The sequence below is a fragment of the Seriola dumerili genome, unplaced genomic scaffold (assembly GCF_002260705.1).
Source record: "Seriola dumerili isolate Sdu_G_001 unplaced genomic scaffold, Sdu_1.0 BDQW01000017.1, whole genome shotgun sequence".
NCBI classification, from domain to species: Eukaryota; Metazoa; Chordata; class Actinopteri; order Carangiformes; family Carangidae; genus Seriola; species Seriola dumerili.
In genome coordinates, this window is record NW_019174272.1 from 3,902,129 (window position 1) to 3,922,128 (window position 20,000).

The following is a 20,000-nucleotide window of genomic DNA, read 5'->3' on the forward strand; positions in this document are numbered from 1 at the left end:
ACACACACACACACACACACACACACACACACACACACACACACACACACACACACACACACACACACACACACACACACACACACACACAGAAACAGGTTTAGTGAGTGCAGACTGACTGAATATGTGACTGGTTCCTAATTTTTGGCCGAGTTGATAACTGATAAACAGCATTTGAGTCGACTCATTCATGATAGCTGCTGTGATAACCCTCTCCTCTTTTCTCAGCCTGTTATAAAGTCATTTGTTTCAGTGTTTTTTTTTTTTTTTATGTAAAAGGTGATATGAGGGTGACTTTTAACAGCAATACATCATTGTCAAATTCATTGTGACACACTTTAATTACCATAAAGAAACTAATTGCCATCCAGATGCCAGCCAGAGTGCTAGGATTTATCTCAAGCCAGTGATGTTGGTACTGCTTAAAGGAATAGTTTGATATACCCTCATGTCTGTACAGTAGATAGTTTAGTTAGTCTAATCTTATCATAGCCACTAGCCAATTCTAGTTAGACACTTCTTTCTCCTGGTGCCAAAATCAGAAGTTCTGTCTTTCACTTCGATGAAGAAGGCAAGGCTTTTTGTTTCAATGTTATTCTAACAATTGTAAAACCTGTCTACATACGAGGCTGACATGTTTTACTCTAACCAGGTCACTCATTCATCTGACAGATTCACTTCCATGTATTTTTACACTTTTAATGCAGCTGTCCATATATAAAAACTCATAATGACACAACAGCTCATGCTCCTCATATGCTCTACATTGTTAAAGTAGCCCCTTTTTTATGTCTCTTTTTTTTTTGCTCATGCTTTTGCGCTGTAGTCCGTGTGGATAAAATGTAGAAATTTACCTTCATTTGTGCAGCAGGAAAAGTTTCCTCTCTGCTGATTTGTTCCATAAAGCTCACAAAATGCAATTCACACAAGAAAAATGTGTGTAGTCTTTACCTGGTGGTGTCTCAAAATGGATGTGATAACACCTCATGCTAAAACGCTAGAGATGTAGCACTTGTAAATACATGAAATACATACTTTTTGACCGAATAACAGCAGTACTGGCCACAATATGTGAACAAAGCCTCTGCATATATTTTCATATTTACACATGTGACGTGTTTATCAAGTGACTAAATTATACTGCATTGATAAACTTTGTCAGATCCATCTACAGCATTGCATTCATGCATTGAGCAAGAGATCCATGTTAAAAAGAAATAAGAACAAAGTGCTGATAGGTGCATCAGGTGGAATGTTATCACAGAAATGTACGTACTGCCTTGTCTATAAATATGCATTGCAGCTGTATGAGTGCAGACACTTGATCACATATTCATCATTTTGGGCCTTTTTCATAAGGTTCTAAAATAATTGGATCAGATGAGATGCATTGTAATTACACTGAGCTTCAACCTGCATGTTTATCTGCAAAAATAAATAAATAAACAAATAAAAACAGAATCTATTGCTGTCGACAGGATAAACACTGTCATTCAGGAAACTCATACATGTGACCATAATACAGTCTATCAGAGAGAGTCTGTTTTTGCAATGTGCTTATGCTGCATCCCAACACTGTGAAGACATCAGATTTGGCTGGGGGGTGGATATAGGGTGATGAGGTAACAATCTCCCTGTCTGTCTGCTTGTGTATGTGTGTGTGTGTGTGTGTGTGTGTGTATGTGTGTCTCTCTCTCTCTCTTTGTGTCTTTCACCACAGAAGCCAGTGTGGTGTGATGAGCTTGGGCCTCCAGCAGCAAACCCCACTGAGACTCACTTCATTACTCCGACTCCATCTCCATCCGCCCTCCTATCAAATCACCCGGAGAGCCTCTCGACGTGACGTGCTGCTAACACGTTGAGAGCCTCGCCTCAGAAAATGGGACATATGCTCGCTCTGCCATGGCTGCAGCGAGTGACACAGAAGTCGACACATGCAAACACACGCACACTCAAATAGCGATACACAATGCCTAATGTTAATTCACAAGAAATAAGAACACACACACACACACACACACACACACACATCAAACCACACACACACACACAAGACACACCACACAGACATCACACACACCACACCCACACACACACATCACACACATGCAGCACACACACACAAATACAAAGCTTCCCCTCTCCACACCTGTCCTCCTCACTTGAAGCCCTCTCTAATCCATTCCTGTTCACACTGAAAGAAGGTACTTGTACCCACACTCACGCCATAAATGACAAAAAAGATACAACAGACAGGGGAGAGAGAACAACTCTATTGTGCCTATACAAAGCAACCTTTAGAACCACATTTTCCATTTTTCTATTTCTTATGGGCAATGGGTCCGTAACAAAAAAAATGTAAACGTCAGATTTCTGTAGGAAAGGCAAAGACCACTGAAGATTAAAGAAACTGAACAAGCACCGTGTTTCTTTATAGAAGCGGAGTTCTTTCAGACAATGATGGCTTAAAAACAGTAATTTAAAGTTTAGAGAGGTGTCCTGAGTGTTCAGACAATGGTGTTCCAGCACCGGGATGCAGCACATTTCATGGCTTCCAAGGGCTTTCCATTATACCTCGGCGAAGCGCCACTCGCTGCTGAAATTACAGGCTGTCTAGCTCAACAGAGTTTTATGGTCATTTCAGCCACTCAGCCCCCAGGGAAGTGGCAGGGGAGCCCCCACAGAGGTAGACTTCTTTCAACCAACCTGACACTTTAAACACAGTGATTCGGCTGAGCGCTGAGTGCCTGTCCATCCAGCTTGGCAGTAATAGAAAACTAATGGCTTTTTATATGGATTCTTATTCCTATCACTTGATGCCCATGACAAACAATGTGACTCAAATCAGATGAGTGTCAGCCTTGGAAACCATTTCCTCATGAAGAAAGAGAGGCAGGAGGAAAAACGTTTATCAGACTCCAAAATCCACTAATAGCTGCCTTTCTACATTAAAACAACAGTCTATTGAGAGTCATATCTGGTTTAGAGACTATCCCTCTGTGCTCCGTCTGCAAATATGATCTCTTCTACGGATGATAATTTCTGTTAAATGCGAAAATTACAGCTCTTCAGTCTTATCACTTCCCTCAGTCATCAGCCTAGAGAGGCTTTAGAAACCATATCTTTCACTCATCTACAGAGAGCATAACAAAAGGCATGACACAATAGCTGCCAACATAATAGCAGTTACATGAAGCAAATAAGAAAAACAAAAGATGTTTCTCTCTGCTCCGCTCTGCCCCTCTGCCTTTCTTTTCTTGTATGTTGTGTTCATCTGTCCTTATCTCTCCTCTCCTCTCCTCTCCTCTCCTCTCCTCTCCTCTCCTCTCTTAACCTCTCCTCTGTCATTAATGTCCTGTTGTCACTGTCGAACAAACTGATTGTCATTGCAGCCTCAAATGTTCATGTGCAAGCTCATGGTGTGGGAATTTGACCCCCGTTCAATCAATAGGACTCAACAGCCTTGTGTGTCCTTGTGTCACTAAATGTTAAAAGCCAAAGTAAACAAAGGGGCTCGGCAATATTGATACATTACTATTACTCTCTTTTGACGCTCTGAATTTTCTGCATTGTGCAGCACGGCTGGTTACGTCATAACCATTTTTATGTAAACCAAACAATACAGCACTGACCTTGTGAGTGAAGTGCGAAGAATATATTTTGATTAAAAGGACATAAAATCTGTCAGAAATATTTTTTTCTTTCCACTAAAAGACACTCTCAAGAATCTTATACTTTGAGCGGCTGCAGCTGCATTCTACTCTGCTTTCCCACCTAAATTTCTGCTGGTGACCCTGAGACCCTCTGTGTTGCTCTGGTCAGAGGTGATGGTCCATTTTACCCACAGCTATTTTCTCTTCAATGTGCCTGGACAGAGGCTTTGCCTTTTTTTTTGGCAGCACTGTACTCATTGGGATTCTGAGTCAATACTCTAAAAGGGCAATGTGGACAGATGGCATTCAGTCAAAACACAAGGCAGTTTAGCTTAGCTGTCACATGACACAACCTTTCGCCCCCTTACTCAGCAGAGAATTGAGACCAACAAAAACTGTCTGGTGATACAACCTCCCCTGCATTATTAAGCAGAAAATCCAAAGTAAAAAAAAAAAAGAGCAACAGTCTGAACTTGTATTTTCATCTAATCAACCCACATTTCGTTTTATTTTGAAACACTTACTTCTGCATGATTGCAATGTTCCTTGTTTGGTGACCAGAAAATTGGCTTGCAATTCATTGTTTCTTTTACTTTCTCACTTTCTCTCGCTTTCTGTCTCTGCTTCTGTGTGCACCACCCGCTGCAGATATCTTACAGCCCCAAACTGAATGTTATGTCATTGGGATTAATGCTAAACCAAGCGTGCCACACACAACCCAGTACTGTCTGTTTGGAAAGGGGTGAGTAGATTATTCAAGGTTATCTTAACTCACTAAATACTCCCTGAACAAGGCAAACAGCTATCCGCCTGACAAAGTGTGCAGGTCAAAAAAATGGATGAACTGTCCCTGAAAAAAGAGTTAGCAGTACGCTGCAAAAGTTGTTATTACCAGTAATTATAGAACTATTAGTCACATGTCAGACAACTCTGTGGGAAAAGTTTCAAGAAAGTTACTTGCTGCACCTTTCAGTGAGACTCCTTAAGTACAATGAGAAGTTCAGAGTGAGACTCCTTAAGTATAAAGAGAAGTTCAGAGTGAGAATGATGAAGAGTGAAAGAGCAGGCCCTAATTGACACATTCAAAACCACACATCGGACATTCTGTAGGTAAGTCTGCAGCCCTATTGATAATGTGTGCATTAATAATAGATACGGTACCATTGGAGGAAAGGATGAGGCCTAGTCGGTAATGACTGCAGTTTTCCGCTATACCATGTTCCCTTAGAGATTACGGTTGGGAAAGTAAATGGGCATATACTAATCCATGTATTGGAATTAAATGCACAACTCTTTATTTCCAGTTCCTGCACCATCCCTCTCACAACTTCTCTTTCCCTCTCTCTCTCTCTCTCTCTCTCTCGCTCTCCTCTCAACCCCCATTTGCCGCTCTCATGTGTAGCCAGCAAGCTGAGCACGTCTCCAGTGAAGCTAAGGCCTGATTAAAGCCGCGCACTGCAGAAAACTGTACTATATATGAGGAAAAGGTCACCAATTGACACATGCTTTGCTTGCAAAACCAGAGCTTTACACTATCAGAAAAGACACTTCACTTTGATAGCTTGTGTTGTAGCCAGGGAGATAGAAACAGTCAAGGTATTACCTTGAGCACAAACTTTTTAAGTGAGTAGTTGTATCTGTTGTGTGTGTGTATGCCTTTATACTTCTGTCATCGTGAGGACCATTTTGATTTTGAGACCATGAGAGAACATTTGTGGAAAGTGAGGACATCTCCTTGTTTCTTCTACAGGTTGTTTGAGGGTTACGACTTGGTTTTAGACCAAAGATCATAATCAGATCACATTTGGTTTAGGTTTAAAGCTAATCAGTCCATACTTTTGTATTAACAAAGGATTAAATAACTACATGTGAAGAACTTTCTTTCTGTTTCAGCTGCATTCCTCACATGACTGAACAGATAAACTTCTACTTTAATCAGTACAGTTGTCTACAAAGGGTTTTGTCACGGCTTGTGTTTCAAATGCACTATATGCATGTAACAATGACCTGAAGTGTTTTGTTTTTACATTTCAAGTCTATTTTCCTTTTAAGCATGTAACTCTACTCTCTACAGAGCGTGTTAGTGTCTCTCAGCTAATTGTTTTGGTTTTACAGCCACAGCTTTACTGTCTTGGTTTGTCCTTGCTGTTCTCATCTGAGAGCGAGGTAAAAAATTTCAATTTTCTGCTGTATGAAAGGGAGGACAAAAAGAAAAGAAAAATTAATTAATCAATGTTATAAGAAAGCGTTGAGCTTAAGCATGTAGTTGTGATAGTTAATGCCTTGTTCACACATATAATACAGATTTTTAATAGCAGGCATCCCCATGAGTCTGGAGCTTTGGGCGTATTTGCATTTTTGCATAGACATTATGAACTTATTTTCTGGCGTTCTGCTTTACCCACACTCAACAAAGTAGTTAATTTCTTGAGCAATCTAATTCCACACAGCATTTTTTTTTTATTTAAGCCCTGGTTGCTCATTAAAGTTACAGCATATCATAGAGAGCTGACCGTATGTGCGAACAGGAGGTTAGGGAAGGGTTAGTGGCTGGGGAATACATTGAGGGTCCTCACAAGTATGAGAGCACAAGATAGCGTGTGTGTGTGAGAGAGAGAGAGAGAGAGAGAGAGAAAGTGAGAAAAACTGATGATAAAAGTCAGAGTTGTCTCAGAAGCTACAGGGTAATGCCATCTGGGCCAGTCATTCTCCCTACACCGTTCCCCTCAGTGAAGGTTTGAGTTGTCAGATACAACAGAACCGACTGTTGATTTAGGGCAGTGAATGTGTGTATTTGTGTGTGTGTGTGTGTGTGTGTGTGTGTGTGTGAAAAAGAGGGAGTGTTGCAGTCTGTGAGATTTCTGTGAGCAAAGGAGGCCTGGTACAGTACATCTCCTAAACTGGGTCAGGTTACCTGTACAGTGATCGATTGTCTCCCCACTTTGAAAACCAGTGGCCAAAGAACTCAATCAAAGAGCACCCAGTGAGCCTGGAGACCAATGGATATAAATCAGAGATAGAAGTGTTGCATTGATCCTTCAGACAATCAATACGGTACACATATACAACTCAATACTCTTTGGGTTAGGCTTCATTGGGCTTGTGCTGCGTGAACTGACATGGAAATGGACAGGGAATTTCTCTGCTTGCATACATGCATGAACACGCACACACGCACACGCGCATGCACGCATACACGCACGCACACACACACACACGCGCACACACGCGCACACACACGCACGCACGCGCGCACGCACGCACGCACGCACGCACACACACACACACACACACACACACACACTCACTCTACACTACCCAAAAAAGCACATCCAAATATAGCCTATTGTCACTCTCTGGACTCAGTAGTCCCATATGAATACATGTTAGATGCACTGGAAGGATGGTGAGAACACAGGGTGGAGAGGCGAAGAGGAGAGGAGAGGAAGTGAGGAAAATAGGAGAACAGTAACAAACACAGGAATGACTGTTTTTTTCTGTTTGTGCAGGATTATGGGAGGAAATAACATAATAACTGCAGCAGAAGTACAACCAGGTGTAAGGAATAAGTGCTGCTCCATTTAATGCTTGTTCTCTGTCCATCTACAGTCCCTAGATCTCCAGAGTATGTCAACAATTGCCTCCACAGAGACAGGAGGAGAATGAAATCTTCCAGTGCAATATGCCACCTAAGCCCAAGCCAAAAGTATATATTTGAAATCCTCTCAAATGTTTATTTTTTGTTTGATTGAGCTCTGAGCTCCACCTGGAACAATCTGAACAGTCTCCAAAGGTGAAATCACAGCCAATCTGGCATCCAATGTGCTAAAGGTAAGTATTTGGAGGCATTTTTTTCCCCAGTGCAATGCAAGGAACTGCTGGCTTCTCTAAATCTAAAATAAATAATAAAATTGGTGAGTCTACATTTTTAAATCCGTTTTGACTTGGGCGTATTTTGAGCCGTGACCCTTTCTTCATCAGAATGTGTTGCAGGGAGCTAAGCTTGTCTTTGAGATGGCCAGCAGAGTCTGCTGATCCATAGCTGTGTGACCAAACCACTGACCTCCAACCCGCTGCAGTAGCTTTACGGCCCGGATCGATGCTGTGACCCTCCCTCCTTCTCCTCTCTCTGTCTCACTCTGTCTCATTATCTCTCCCTCCTTCTCTTCCTCCTCTTATTCCCTCCTCTTGCGATCCATCCCTTGTGTTAAAGGGAAATAGGCTTGGGCTAGCTGTGTATCCCCTGTTTGGAGTCAGAGAGGCGTCCCCGGGGGAGGCAGGCCTGACATTGAATGATCTCCCCCTTCTTTTATCAACACATCTCTGAGAGGGGAGAATGGTGACAAGCAAAGTTTCCTCGGGTGTTGTACTTGAGCGTGTTGTGACTTCTGCGTTTAAAAAGTTTAGTAAGGGCTCTTTTTTTAAGAGTTGCTCAATTGTGTTTATCACCAACATTGCACAAACCAAACTCTCATCTGTGCACTTTGTGTCTACTAGCATGACAAATAAGTTTTAAATTCAATTTGCATGAACAAAATACTGAAGATGAGTCAATTAAGAGCACCACATGCTGGTTGATGAAATACCTCATAGTAACAAATCATTGTTTCAAAGGTCTTCCAGGACGCCTGACATTATGTAACAGAGAGAGGACATTGAGACAGATAGAGGACACATTAAGAATATCTCACATGGTCATGGTGATGGCAGTGATTGCAGACACCTCAAGGATAAAATCACCAGTCAGAGAGCATTGTAAATCCGGCACTGACCAATGACATCTCACTTTAATTGCACCGTAGTGACATTCTCTTGCATGGCGGCTCTTATTCACTGCGGGAGAATGCAGCACCCACACAGTGGATTATTAGAGTCACGTTCAAGCTCAAAGTGGCTGTGTGTAAAAGTGTGTGTTTGTGTGTTCATGTGTGGCTGCTAAATGGTTTTTGGTCTGTGGGTGCACAGGCCAGCGTGTGTCCGTACCATCCCAATGAGTGTGTGCACGCTCATCGAGCTGTTGACCTCAGTGGGGCATAACACAGCCACAGATAATGAGCTTTAACGTTCTATTTCATCTTTCTCAATAAGGAGGAGCACAGCAGACACCTGAGGGCCTAAAGGTCAAAGAAAGCAACTCAGCCTGAAAACAGATTACACAATGCAGGCAAGCAGGTAATTATCAAGACAATCATAAATCGCAGGAGAGGCGATAGATTTTCCCGTCTTTAGCAGCGGAGTGGTTGGATTTAGAATTGGGTTTTCACCGTTAAAGCTCAGCCTCAAAGGCTGCTCACCTCCATGGAAACAGGATGAATGTAAAGTGCTATGGAAATACTAGTCACAAGGAACTGTTGTGCACCATTAGCTAGTCTAATTTAAATTTTTCTGACTCTAAATCATTCTTACTTGTTACAGAAACATATGATATTGGCTAGTTATCCGAAATAGAGCAAAACCACAAGTAATAAAAAAGTTATGAAGTGTTTTCAAACTTAGATTAATGCTTTTTTATGACTATTATTCATATTGTGCAACATATTATTCGTTTTAGTGCACAAGATATGAGTTTATAAATCATTGTACTGGTTGTCGTGTCCGCCACAAAAACCTAACCAAATTTATTCCATGAAAGCAAACGGTGACAGTAACTGAAAGCACTTTTTGGAAGACGCGACTGGCGTCTAATTTTCAGGCAGTTACCGCAAGTAACGAACCAGGGAGGGTGCTATCATCTTCCATGCCGACGGAGGCTGGACAGTGACTTGGTGTATTAAATCCACAAACTCTGTCAAGACCCGTCACTGATTGTCACTGAATTGTATCAGCTGCCTAATCATCCGTCACACTGGGACATGAAAAATTAGCCAAAAACTCAGCCTTCTGATAAGTCACACATCATGAGTATTATTTTTAGCAAAGAACTTTCTAGGGTCTAACGTTTCGGTCGAACACCATTAGGCTCATAAATGAGCTTTTAAATGCTTACAATTATTCAAATGTCCCACTTTTTTTTTCTTAATCTATTAGACTAATGAACGCAGAGCATATCTCCTTCAGCTGGTTGGATGTGTACCCTACTGAGGGCCAGACAGAGCACATGGTTCGGGGGGGGGGGTAAAAGGATCTTGCCTGCTGATCTGGCTGATAGTACAACCGCTGTGTTTCACCTGCTCTCAGTGGCATTAACACCAGGAAACATGTCACGGCTGGGTAGGTGTGAATTGAATCTGGCCGCTTGAATCCAATAGAGGCCCCATGCAGCCAAAGTGATCCACTAATGTTTTGCTCAGCTTAATTGAGCGTTGTCCCTTCAACTTAGCCTCACATCTTCATCCAGAGTCTAATAGCCACGGCTTCCCTGAAAGTCTAATTACTTTGCTGGCAAAGTTACAGCAAGAGAAATATAAAACTTTAGGATGCCATGGGAGCTGGGAAATTGCCACCAAAACCAGGAACCCTCTCTAACACACAGATTCAATTTTATTTTTTTCTCATTTCCATGAATATAAGAAGATGATAATGAATCCTCAGATGTGCTTGGCGGCAGCTCGTCTCATACACACAGCGCAAAAATCTGTCGATCAAACCAACAAAACTGATATGTATTCATGTACCATGAATGTCTGCCCTGCCAACCCTCGCACTACACACACACACACACACACACACAGTACGGGACACTCTTCCTCTGCCCTTCACATCCCTTCACATCCCACCCCACAGGCTTTCCCTTTACTGCACCTGCAAAGAGAGTCCTGGCGGCAGACCCTCCGTAGCTCCAGACAGTTGGGTTTCTCCTTATCTTTATAGGAGCAATCAGGCACGATCGTCTGCCTGCGTCGTTCAGCGCAGCCCTCAGTCTGGCAGGGGCAGAAGAGCAGACGGTGGCTGTACTCAGTGGGCACACGGTCCAGGAACATCCTCAGCGCTTTGTGGCAGCGCTTCTTGCTGCACGTTTCACCCTTGTTGGGGTCCTCCTTGCTGCAGGTAGCGATGTAACTGGAGCGTTGCCTCTTGCAGCTGTTGTTGAGGTTGCAGGCTTTGGCCGCATCAAGACAGGGGTTGCAGTTTCTCTCGGCATCAGGACAGTGGAAACCCTTTGGTGCTACTGTGAGCATCCCTGAGAGTGGATACAAAGAAGACAACTTAGAGACTTTAGTGAACCGAAAGGTGAAAAAGTTCATATTCTCATGGTTAAATCACTTGAAAACCCAATGGCAGACATCACTGTCATAGCAGATACACTAGAGGTAGAAGTACTCCTGTGGGTTTCAGTCTTATTTACATGTATTTCCAAGAAAGGGTTGTTAGCAAACACAACCTGGATCAAATATAATCACAACAGAGGTGTAAAAATCTTTTCATTGATAGTCAGCATCAACATCACCGATCGTATGTAGTTTACAGATGGCTCAGCTGCAGTATGATCAACAAATAAAACAATAATCCTTGCATCTCCGCCCATCGGGGAGTTCATTGCACATGTTAGGCTTGAACACTGAAGGAGGTGCTTCAATATCATCTATGCTTCTCTGTTTCTCCAACCAAGAGTGAGCCACTGGAGAGATGCCTGCAGCTAGCCCAAATCCACTCTAACTGAATTATTGATTCAGTCTGTTTCAGAGCTTGAGTGAAATATAAATGAATTAAACTATGATTCCAAATTGGATATTAATAAATTATTCATTTACAGGTAATATTATGATGTGATTACCATAATATTAGCACATTATAAAGTTGTCATCTAATGTATTAAACTTTATGTTGATTTAACACCAATGAAATGTACTGTAATTTTTTGTTATTTGACTTGTAATGACAGAAACAGGAAATTTGATTTAGTCTAATGGAAATAACACACAGCAAACAGGAGTCCTTGGGAAAATACTGATGAGAAAGCATGTTGATGTGAATACTGGTCAGTGGCAAACAACAGTAAATACTGTATCATCTGCCCAAAACGTGTTAAGCTTAAGGACTTGGCAAAGACTACATGCTGTGCTGTATGAGCCACTTATTGGATGGTTCAAGAACAAGATTAAGTTCTCTTATTATTATTATTATTTTTTATTTTTTTTTATTTTTTGTGTAATCACAAACTGAAACATTGCAATTACCCCTCCGGCTGCACATCATATTTGTGGAAAACAGATTATATCATTAGGTGTGTTTGGGTGTTCTGACATACTGCATATAACACAGCGGCAATAAAAAAACACACCTTTCCCTGAGATATACCAGTAATAAAGCAGGATCATGTTCACTTGTGGCACCCCTCTCTTGTATTCAGGCTATATTAGAGAAGTTAACCTCCCTCCCCTGTAGATAATGATATTTCAGAGTTCGTGGCGGCATGGTGACACCCAGAGAGATTCATCTCTTATTCAACAGAACCAATCTCACTCTGTGTCTATCAGACAGCCTGGAGCAAGAAGAAGACCATTTATTTTAGAGGGAGAGGGCCTGCTAAAGATGCTGCACTGTTTTCAAGTGGTGCATCGCACGTTATCAATCCTAGAAATGGGGTTACATAGAACACATCACACTGCAACAGGAGGAAAAAAAATAAGCATACCCCTAAAATTAATGACTTTGCGGTTTCAGATCACGTCAGATAAAACAAAACTCACTGCCACTGAAGAATAGTAGAAGTAGAATATCGGGGGTTTATCACAGAAGGAAGAAAGGACACTTACTCTAGCTTTCCATTAACCAGGGCTTTCATTTAGATGTATCAAGGTTAAATGTAGCAGCCGCTCTGATAAAACAGGGCAGGGTGTTAAGAGACAGGTCCTGAGTTCAACAGATGTAGGTGCGCAGGTCACCAGGGAGAACCTTTCCCTTCTTTTTCATTCAAATGATCAGAGCATGGACTTATTCAAATAAGACATCACTGTAACATCAGATGAAACTTGTTTATCCTTGCACTCTCTGAGGGGAGTCAGTATAAATGCTCTACAACAGATGCCTTACAGCACAGCATACTCAGTCTTGTTAATGTAAGTGACTGAAGAGGCAGACAGAACTGTGCTCAGATCAATCACCTACGCAACAGTAACAAACATAAAACCTTATTGGCAGGATGTGAGACAATTAGCCAACCGCGTCAAACAGGAGCAACTTGGTTGATCTGTGATTACAATAGCAAAGGGAAAGAGAGCGGACTTTGGCACTGAGCATGAGGAGGTCAAAGCAGGGCCAAAGTTTTACTAAAGTGGGCCAAGTTCGGCTGAAGCTGGCCCGAAGCGGGGCGGTACAGTCCAGCTGGAGGAGAGGTTAGCAGGGTGGTTGTCCAGTGGTTCAGGCTACATTACATTGATGGATTGCAGCTCCTAAATCTCCCCTGGCCATCTGCAGGCTCTAATGCGGGCCACTGGGGGGTCCAGGATGAAAAGAAAATAGGAGAAGGATGAGCTACTAAGATTTATCTGACCAAGCAGGGCTGAAGCCGTTTTTGAGGCTGCAGCGATGGATGGGTTTTTACTACCTCTGATTGGGGAGCTGAGATTGAATTTGGAGCTCAACCCAAAAAGATGTCCTGGGGCGAACATAAGACACAAAGCCCACTTGATGGCTTTGACGTGCTTACACACAAACAGGATGATAGCAAGAGCAGAAGGAGAAGAGGAAGGAAGCAAAGAAGTGGAGATGGTCAGGGAAATGTGCAGTATTGTGTTACAGAGTTATAATTGATTTTCCAAGTGCATTACAATAAAGGTTTTCACCAAACACATTCGGCTATAATGTGAAGAGAAAGGGGTTGATAAGCTAATGATACAAGACTTATGAAAATGGAAAAAGCTTTAAGAGGGGAGAGGAGACTTGAGCAGTTGATTACAGCAGCCGATCATGACAGATAGAGAGATGAAATGAGCGGACACAGACTAACAGATTGGACACTTACAGAGACATGCTGGAGAGCTTTCAATTAATCCAGCCTAATTTAGGAAAGATGTGTGACTCTTGGTCAGAATAATTAACCCAGCCCATCAGCAGCGCAATCAACAGCTCTCAGCATCACAATAGTCTGCACGTATCTATTAACTTACCTTGCTGCCTGTTGTACTATACATTAATGAGCAAGCAGGGTATTGACTAAATGAATGAACACATAGATGGGCGAGTGGGTGCACTGATTGATTAACGGATGTTATAAACGCAGAGCAATCAGTGTCATTAAGTGCAGGAAATGTCATAAATAATTTTTCCCCCCATTATATGTTGGTACCTGTTGGTTGAAGAATAAACTAATATGAATGCGTGCAGAGATGTTTTACGTGTGCACGTAGAGCAATGTGACATTAAATTAATTTGGGGAATACAAGACATGAATTCACAATAAGATTATCAAATTGTCTCATGTTGTTTACTCACAATTAGCTGCCAGTGTGTACAGAAAATGTGGTCTCATAACATTTAGTTGGTGTCAACAACAGTTAAAGCACTGTCATTGCTCTCAGTGATCCTGCCGTTTGACTGTAAATAGGCTTTTAATAGGGCTCTCTACTCGATGGGCATCATAAATTAGACCCCACTGATGGCAATGTAGTGGAAATAACCATCTATTCTTTCTGAACATATAGCACACACATGAAGAGAAAGAAAGAGAGGGAAAGGAGTAAAGAGAAAGAAGTAAGAAAGAAGCAGAGGCAGGAGACACCTATATCCAGACAGAAGGAGAGAAACTGAAAAGATCTGCGTTCCACTGAGAAAAAAGAGAGGAATAATAAAGAGAGAAAGGGAGAGGTGAAAGAGGTGGACAGAGCACGTATCAATGAGAAGAAGTGGATAAAACGTTCACATACTCTGTATAGGGATCTTCCTTCCCCAGTAATTGCTCTCCGTCAGCCTAATTTGAATTCTGCATTTCATATATCATCCCATACTCGAGGGACTCTGGGCTGCAGAGGGGAGTTCAGCCCAGGTTAGGAAGAGGTTCTTGGCTACGGGTATGTTCTCAGTAATTAGGAAAGGTGCCAAAGTTTGGATTTAATACGGCCCTGGGTGAGCGTGCGAGAGCTTGTTAGGGAAGTCTTTAGTCTGGACCCCGAGGAGCATGTCAAGCATTTCCGTGTCAAAGGGCTCATCAGTCATTAGCTCTGTACGCCGCGTCGCAGCAGGGTTTGCAGAGGGGAAGAAGAGGGTGCACTGGATCTACAACATCATCTCCCTAAGCCTTACTGAGCAAGTTAGACATGTAGACGTCATCAGAGGAAGACAAACGGAGTTCATGAAGTCCTCTGTTCCCAGGGATCAAGTGAATTTTACCTCTGAGCGTGAAATTATCACTGCAAAATGCATGCCAGATAGGAGAGAGCGAGGGGAGATGGAAATGATGAGAGACGACTAAATATTTGTATGTGAGAATGGAGGTGGGAGAAAGGGTGTCCAAAGGAATTTTAAATAATTGTAAACACACTTCTAAATACTTGAGCTGTTTATGAGCATCTGCCTTCAAGTTGGGCTTCCTCCAGTGAAATTCAAAGCCGGAGCGTCCTCAGTGGCCCCCTCACTCCTTAATATGCATGCTGTTTAGCTCTTTCAGCCGTCACTGGTAATAATGCAAAACATGCTGAAATAATCTAAACACGATCTGTGTGTCAGGTGAACCTACACAATATTGTTTCAATAATCTGCTTCCTTTTTCATCACCAACATACAAGAATGGAATAACTAACTACCTAACAACTAAAAAAAAGAAAAGAAATATCTTCTGTGGATTATTCGTTGTTGTTTAATTCAAACTTGTTAGAGAAACGCTGACTATTATAAAGTGTCTCTGATAAGTGAGCCGCAAACAACAATGCTCATTACTGACCCACAGAGAGACAATCTAAGGCAGGACTAAGGGTAAACTGATTAAAGAATTCACACAAAATAATGAAGCATATAAACAAAGTAATACAAATACACACAGGCACAATCAAGGGTACACACAAAACCAACCTTGCACAAACAAACACAGATACAGTCAGGCCCCTAATAAGCAAAACCCCCCTACTGTACACATGCAAAAAAAAAAAAAAAAAAAAAAAAAAAAAAAAGATCTTAGTGTTTGCCTAAGTAATAGTAATTATTATGAGGACAATGTGAAAATGTCAAACATTTCAACAGCATGCTGAGCACGGCTGTTGCACTGGTCCTTTTTCCCCAGCTGTGGAAACAGCTTTCTGGATTTAATTGGATGGTGTGCACACTGAGCTGAGAGGTGAGAGGCTTAGTACGGAGAGTTAGAAGGTCTAACTAAGGGATGTTAAACTTAATTCCTGGAGGGACCCCTGAATGCAGGATTCTATGCTGCCCTCTGCTCCTAATAAGTTAATTAGCTCAGCGCTGGGTCAAGAGAACAGAATACATTTCACGTGGAGCATATTAACAATGACAGTCAATAATATCTTTGCATGCTGTACGTAATATGGCAGTCATTTGGGCTTTGATAAGGGTTCTGGTGCATTGTCGAGGAGGGACTCTCTCCCACATCTTTCATACATGATGTGTTATTGATTTGTGTACAGGGCCATTGACTTGTACAGCATCTCTGTCTTGAAACTGAGAAAAATAATGGTTATTCATTGTAAGTCTAGTTCCCGCGAACACGGCGAGAACCTTCTACTGGGTCTCTACATGTAAGCAAGAGTGCCATAACATTTTCTTTTCCAGCTTCTCAAATGAGAATATTTGCCGCTGTCTCATTTTCTATAGCAGTAAACTAAATATCTTTTATTGAAGTGATAACCAGGCAAAACAAGCAATTTTTAAGATGTCAACTTGCGCTCTGGGAAATCGTAGTGGGCATTTTCTCTATTTTCAGATATTTTATGGATCAAACAATTAATCGATTAACTTAGAACACAATCAGCATGTTAATGAACGATCAGAGTAATTGTTAGTTGCAGCCCTACTCTGCATCGACAAAAGGTTTCTGCATGCATCAAACAAACTAGTACGATCACATCAAGCACCAAAGGTGATTATTTTCTGAACAAACTGAACTCAGTGGGGCGAAGAGATGTCTGTCATTGGCAGGTATGGGACCGTAAACAAGACAAATGTGCCTTCCTATAACACCTCCATGCTTCATATTTTCGTTTGATTTTGTTAGATTCCCACTGGTGTTCAGTACAATCTGATTAGAACAAGAAAACTATGCATTAATATTTCTTATTGTGCTCAATTTTTACGGCAACTAAAGGGGTTTTGGGCAGAGAGAGCTGATTATCAACAGATTTCCCCTGGGAAAGACTCACTTAGCTCCATTCAGCATCATTTGATGATTAAGATTTTTCCAGTGACAAAAAGTTACACACATGTGCCTTTCTTTTCACAAGCTTAAATGTAGCCCTTGTACCTAAGCCTTCCACTGAAGACAATGCAGTTAACATGCTGTTGCACTTGGACGCTCGAAAAAACATCTCACATCTCTCACATAATCACACACACACACACACACACACACACGGACTGAAGGTCCATCAGAGCTGAAGTGGACCATAAAGAGAACTAAGTCCACTTTCAAATGAGCTCACAATGCTTTTCTGTTGGTCCACTTTAACAGGAGTTTGGTTCATTTAAAAAGGACTATATGTGAAAACACTAATATTCTGTTGCTTCTAACTTTCTCTTTGAGTCATCATTTTGCAGTTAAATATAGCTAAAACCACAGCACAGCCTTTTGTCTTTATGTGTTTGGTGATTTTGTCAGATGACGGTGTGGTTGTAAAATCAGGATTTTAGCAGCAGCAGAGCAGCCACTTGAAAACGGCTTGGGGGCTAATATGTAGACTTAATGGGCTGTTTCAGTCACTATTTCATACTTGTTCTGTTGTCTGAAAAACAGAAACATGTAAATGAGAACAGCTGTAATGGAAATTCAGCTGTATTAAAATACTGTATATGTGAGCACTGAGAGTAGGAGAGAAGCAAACAGATAATGGGCTGAAACTGCAGTCCAGCCATATAATAGGTTTTGTAGCAGCATGCTAAAATATATTTTTGTATGTCTAATCACGATGCCCTGAAATAATCTAGATAAGTAAACAAAATAGCAGCAGTTAATAAAAAAATAATATGTTGATGTGCTGCTGCTGTTAAAGACAATACTGTTATCATGGGTCTCACGCTGAGGTTTTGTGTTGCTGAACAGAGATGACTTCACATGCATGTAATATTCTTTGCTTCTGTCATTGATAGTATTACTACAGCTCAGATACTGATGATAACAGCCACATTTTTCTCTTTTTATCACACTGAGGCATTTGCTCAGTCACTCTCTACAGTGGCTGAAAGGTATATTTTGTGGTGTTATTGAATCTTTTAATTTCTACTGTAAACCAGTGCTGTCTGTGTTTTGGGGACAGCGGTGACACTTCCTTGTTTTTATAGACATAGTAAGATATCTCTTAATGAAAAGTCAAACACTTTTGGTGATAAAGTCACTCGATTCATCTCTGTGTTTCTCTATGCGTCACTCACTGTTACAGGTATGTTTGTAGTGACAATAAACCTTGAGACAGCACTCTGTGTTTTCAGGATATTGCTGTGATCAGTATTTGATTATTGCAGCTTTAAGTTTTCACAAGGGTGACTTCCTACAAACTGGGCACCTATGTTAAGAAAACTATAGGTTTACAGTACACATACAGTACATACAGTATAACCATCATCATATTTCAGATACCGGTTCACCTGTCACCAGCCTTGGGTCCTGACCGGACTGCATTCACTCGAGCTGTCACATGCACTCCCAAAGGAGAACACCAGTGTTTTTCCACAGAATTTCCACTTGCTGGTAAACAGGGGTCACTGCCACTTCAAGTGAGCTGTCAGTATTGTCCTATTCACATGTTTTCTACCCTGTATAACCTCTGCTCACTTCCCCTCTATCATTTCCATCATCTATCACAGAACTATACCCTCTGCCCCTGACGCTGACAGTGTGACATGGCAATAAAGTGTCACAGCTTACACCCAACAAAAAGTTGACTGCTTAAGCAGATGGTGGGAAGGTGGGCAGGAGTGCAGCATCACACCTCATGACAGAAACCAGATTGTGGCCATATTCAGCCTGTGGGACAAAATGTGGCTTAATCTATCTGACACAGAACTTTTTGGACAGGACAAGTTCATTCCAGCGCTGATAGAGGAGCCTAACTATGTCAGGTGTCTGGTGCTGTGTAAACTGGACTAATGGTCCATTTAAAGAAAGAAACTAAAGGCTAACCCGCAGTCCGCATAGGGCCATTCGATGAAAAAGAAGCTCGAAAGAATCCTTTTTTTAATGTAACCTGCTCATGTTTTTCATTTAGCTACTTCCTAACCTAACCTATAATATCGCCCTCACTCTTTAGTGCTGAGAGGCGTGTCACGCAGAAGAAGAGGAACAGGGCTCGAGAGAGAGAGAGCCACCACAGTGCCATCACAGCAAAGAAATTGCTGGAAAAAGGCCCACTGCTGTCAACGAGGACACTCTAGTCAGCCCGCGATGCAACTGTGCTGAGCACCGAGGTGATGAAACACTGCTGATGCAGGTGCACAGTGCCAGCAGAGCGAGGGCAAGAGGAACAAAATTTATCCCAGTGTTTCTGACGAAGCCATCCTTGGCTATATTGTCATGAGTGTTGCTGTAAAAGTACACGAGGCCAAAGACGGCCACTGGCCTTATTTAAGGGACACATCCCAGGGGATTAAATACTGTCTTTTTGTCTGTGTGTGTGTACACTGCACACAGATTTTCAGTTTGAAGGCATGCAACACTGAGACGACACAGTAACCATTAGAAGGAGAAGCCTGAGTTAAACAGTTTTGCAGGTATCCCTTGAGGCGATGCAGAAACAGAGTCTCTATATGTTCTGTTTCATTTCAACTTCAGAGTGTGAGTTCTCACAATAGTATATAATTCTTTTTCATTTCTATCACACTTCTGTCCCTTATCTTCCTCCCAGACAAAAACTTTTAAAATAAGAGATTATTTTTCAATTTCCTACCTTTCCTCTTGGAGAGTATACATTCCCCTGTCCTCATCAAGAACCCAGATAGCATATATTCCTATCATATATTCCCTGGGTCTCTATACATTTATATAGGTGATTAAGAATATTTTTGAGCAGTTTAGTAATTGAAGTAAGAAGTATTTCCACAAAACAAGTGTGTAATTACTTATCTGTTTGCCTGTGGTTTCCTCTCAGCACCACAATCAATTACTCTGTCCTCAGAAATGATAAATAATGAGGAAAGCTTGCGGCTAAACAGATTTCAGAGAGCAAATCCAATATTTCACCTTAGAGAGAATGCAGGAAATAGCTGAAGCAAAATGGATACAGTAATGAGCCCCCTGTTGTATCTTAATAT

The 20,000-nt window shown here is 41.6% G+C and overlaps 1 protein-coding gene across 1 annotated transcript in view; it reads right to left on the bottom strand.

The window, feature by feature from the left end:
• The window catches only part of LOC111229723 (GDNF family receptor alpha-2-like), a 45,387-nt gene that overhangs the window by 11,264 nt on the left and 14,123 nt on the right, over positions 1-20,000 (bottom strand). Inside the window, exon 4 of the mRNA XM_022756184.1 lies at positions 10,395-10,773. Coding sequence (XP_022611905.1) covers positions 10,395-10,773 — 379 coding nt within the window. The remainder of the gene's footprint in view (positions 1-10,394; positions 10,774-20,000) is intronic.